We start from the raw sequence: 3,521 nt of genomic DNA, 5'->3' as shown, positions 1-3,521 counted from the left end.
AGCTGTGTGTGAGTGTGGAATCATGGGAAGGCTGAAGGAGCATCACAGGTATTTGTTGGCCAGGTTTGTGACGTCATTTTGTGAGAAAGCTTGAGTCTGCACTGCATGAAGCTTCTGGAAGATCTGTGAGAGCTGTGTGCGATCCTCACCGTCCAACAACATCAGCACCATCTGCACACACACACACACACACACACACACACACACACACATGAGAAAACGCTTTAACACACTGATAATGACACTTGCAGTGTGTTCATGATTGTTCTGCTCACTAAATAATGCACACACGCGTTCCTCAACCCAGCACTGTCTTCTGATTGGCTGATCAGGGACTCGTCCTGCTGTCCACTATTACGAGTTTGTTTGTTGATCTTAAATATAAATATTATATAAGCGTGTTGTTGGCATGTGGTAGGGCTGCTCGATTGTGGCAAAAATCATAATCACAAATATTTTGGTCAATATTGTAATTGTAAGTGTACCATATGACCAAAACTTTATATGAGTAATTTATTTAAAGATAGCGATATATCAAATATAGATTTTCTTTAAACAAGGTTCCTTTGACATCATTTTAGACACCAGCAAAATTCCACAATTCTCAATACTTGAAAACTTGTATGAGTTAAACAAAATATTGAAAAATAATTAAAGTCAGTAATACAATAAAAACAAAAAAAGCAAAGGACATATTTTACTGTAAGAATGAAACGTGCTTTGTTTATTATTGATGCTACAAATATCCATCAGTCCAGAGCAGTGAGTTTTGTTGTTTGATTAATAGTAAGCAAAGTTTGCAGGAATGTTTAGCCTGCTGTCACTTTAAGAGCGGCACGGATCCAATATACTGTTAAAGACGTATTTTCATTCTCAACTGTTTACATTTACTGAAGACATGAACGACGAGGGTTTACGTGCATAATCATTAAGCGCCACATTTTGACATATGTTTGCGTGTATTTGACCGTTTAGACACGCACCTAAAACTAAAAGTTGACTTTTTACTCGTCGGCATCTGTTCCGTCTCCGCGCGCACCACAGAAATACTCTGAATTAGCGCAAGTTTTCTTTCGGGCTTTTAACATATATAAATCGAATAAACTTTAATCAATCAAGCACGTCCCATTTTGCAAAAGTTGTTACATAACTATTTGCACGTGAAGTTTGGGCTTTAATGATGGAGTGAAAGCGCACAGCTGGAAAGGGGTGAAATGGTGCATAATAATCGTTTTATCTTGATTATTGCATTTTCATAATCGTAGGAACCAAAATCAAAACCGTATTTCAATTAATTGCACAGCCCTAGCATGTGGTTGGCGTGTGTTAGCGTGTTGTTGGTGTGTTGTCAGCGTGTGGTTGGCATGTGTTAGCTTGTTTGTTGGTGTGATGTTGCGTGTTAACATGTTTGTTGGCATGTGGTAGGCGTGTGATTGGCATGTGGTAGGCATGATGTTTGCGTGTTGTTGGTGTGTGGTAGGTGTATGATTGGCGTGTGGTAGGTGTGTTGTCAGCATGTGATTGGTGTGTGTTAGCGTGTTTGTTGCCGTGTTTGCGTGTGGTTGGCGTGTGTTAGCTTGTGGTTGGCATGTGTTAGCCTGTTTGTTGGTGTGTTTGTTTGCATGTGTTAGTGTGTTTGTTGGCGTGTTGTTGCGTGTGGTTGGCAGGTGTTAGCGTGTTTGTTGGTGTGTGTGGTTGGCATGTGTTAGCATGTGGTTGGTGTGTGGTAGGCGTGTTTGTTGGCATGCTGTTGCATGTGGTAGGCGTGTGTTGGTGTGTTGTTGCATGTGTGACTGACGCATGTGTTAGCATATGGTTGGCGTGTGGTAGGCGAGTGATTGGCGTGTGGTATGTGTGTTTGTTGGCGGGTGTTAGGCATCTTGTTAGCGTTTGATTGGTGTGTGTTAGCGTGTTTGTTGGTGTGTGTGGTAGGCATGTTGTTAGTGCGTGATTGGCATGTGTTAGCGTGTGGTTGGCGTGTTGTTAGCATGTGATTGGTGTTTGGTAGGCATGTCATTAGCGTGTGATTGGCATGTGCTAGCATGTTTGTTGCCGTATGGTAGGCGTGTGATTGGCATGTGTTAGCATGTTTGTTGGCGTGTTGTTAGCATGTCATTGGTGTGTGGTTAACGTGTTGTTAGTGCATTGGCGTGTTGTTGTCATCTTTGTTGGCGTGTGGTGGTTGGTGTGTGGTAGGCGTGTTTGTTGGCATGCTGTTGCATGTGGTTAGCGTGCTGTTGCCATGTGGTAGGCGTGTGTTGTCAGCGTGTGGTTGGCATGTGTTGGCGTGTTGTTGCATGTGTGACTGACGCATGTGTTAGCATATGGTTGGCGTGTGGTAGGCGAGTGATTGGCGTGTGGTATGTGTGTTTGTTGGCGGGTGTTAGGCATCTTGTTAGCGTTTGATTGGTGTGTGTTAGCGTGTTTGTTGGTGTGTGTGGTAGGCATGTTGTTAGTGCGTGATTGGCATGTGTTAGCGTGTGGTTGGCGTGTTGTTAGCATGTGATTGGTGTGTGGTAGGCATGTCATTAGCGTGTGATTGGCATGTGCTAGCATGTTTGTTGCCGTATGGTAGGCGTGTGATTGGCATGTGTTAGCATGTTTGTTGGTGTGTTGTTAGTGTGTCGTTGGCGTGTTGTTAGCATGTCATTGGTGTGTGGTTAACGTGTTGTTAGTGCATTGGCGTGTTGTTGTCATCTTTGTTGGCGTGTGGTTTGCTCACCGTGAGTCTGCGTGCCGTCTGCAGCTGCTGCAGGTGCAGGAACACCAGCTCGGGGTGTGTGTGCAGCAGGTGTGTGTTCAGCGCCCGTATGATGAAGCCCAGCGTGTGTCCGTCCAGCTGTGTGCCGATGAGCCGCGGCAGGCATTCGGAAGTGACGGAGCGCATGAGCTCAGCGCAGGTCAGCAGGTCACCACCAGAGAGAGCGCTGTTCAGCGCCTGACCGAACTCAAACGTGTTAGACAACCGCAGGGAGACGGACGGCCCGACCGCACTGCTGCCCTCATCTTCATCATCATCATCATCCACCTGCACAGAGAAATGACCTCAGACCTGTGCTCTGTGTGTGAGTGTTTATCTGTGTGTGTGAGTGTGAGTGAGTGAGTGTGTGTGTGAGTATGTGTACCTACTTAACCATATTTTGGGGTCAAATTTATAAAAACCGTGGGTTAGGATTAGCTTATAAAATCTATAACTATCTAGATATATAAACAATAGAAGTCTATGTAATGTCCCCATTTTGATGGCTAAGTAAATGTGTGTGAGTGAGTGTGTGTGTCTGTGTGAGTGTGTGTGTGTGAGTGTCTGTGTGCGTGTGTGTGTGAGTGAGTGTGTGTGTGTGTGTGTGAGTGTCTGTGAGAGAGTGTGTGTCTGTGTGAGTGTGAGTGTCTGTGAGTGTGAGTGTCTGTGTGAGAGAGAGAGTGTGTGTCTGTGTGAGTGTCTGTGTGAGTGTGAGTGTCTGTGTGAGTGTGAGAGTGTGTGTGTGTGTGAGTGTGAGAGAGAGAGTGTGTGTGTGTGTGTG

General features: G+C 45.1%; 1 protein-coding gene across 1 annotated transcript in view; it reads right to left on the bottom strand.

Moving 5' to 3' along the window:
• The window catches only part of spag1b (sperm associated antigen 1b), a 13,947-nt gene continuing 10,426 nt past the window's right edge, over positions 1–3,521 (bottom strand). Inside the window, exons 14-15 of the mRNA XM_016250574.1 lie at positions 2,723–3,028; positions 1–171 (exon numbers count right to left, since the gene is read on the bottom strand). Of these exons, the coding sequence (XP_016106060.1) occupies positions 43–171; positions 2,723–3,028 (435 nt within the window). The 3' untranslated portion in view covers positions 1–42. The remainder of the gene's footprint in view (positions 172–2,722; positions 3,029–3,521) is intronic.

Source organism: Sinocyclocheilus grahami, unplaced genomic scaffold (assembly GCF_001515645.1).
Source record: "Sinocyclocheilus grahami isolate Dianchi unplaced genomic scaffold, SAMN03320097.WGS_v1.1 scaffold996.1, whole genome shotgun sequence".
In the NCBI taxonomy this organism is placed as follows: domain Eukaryota; kingdom Metazoa; phylum Chordata; class Actinopteri; order Cypriniformes; family Cyprinidae; genus Sinocyclocheilus; species Sinocyclocheilus grahami.
This window is presented reverse-complemented; position numbering and strand designations above follow the sequence as displayed.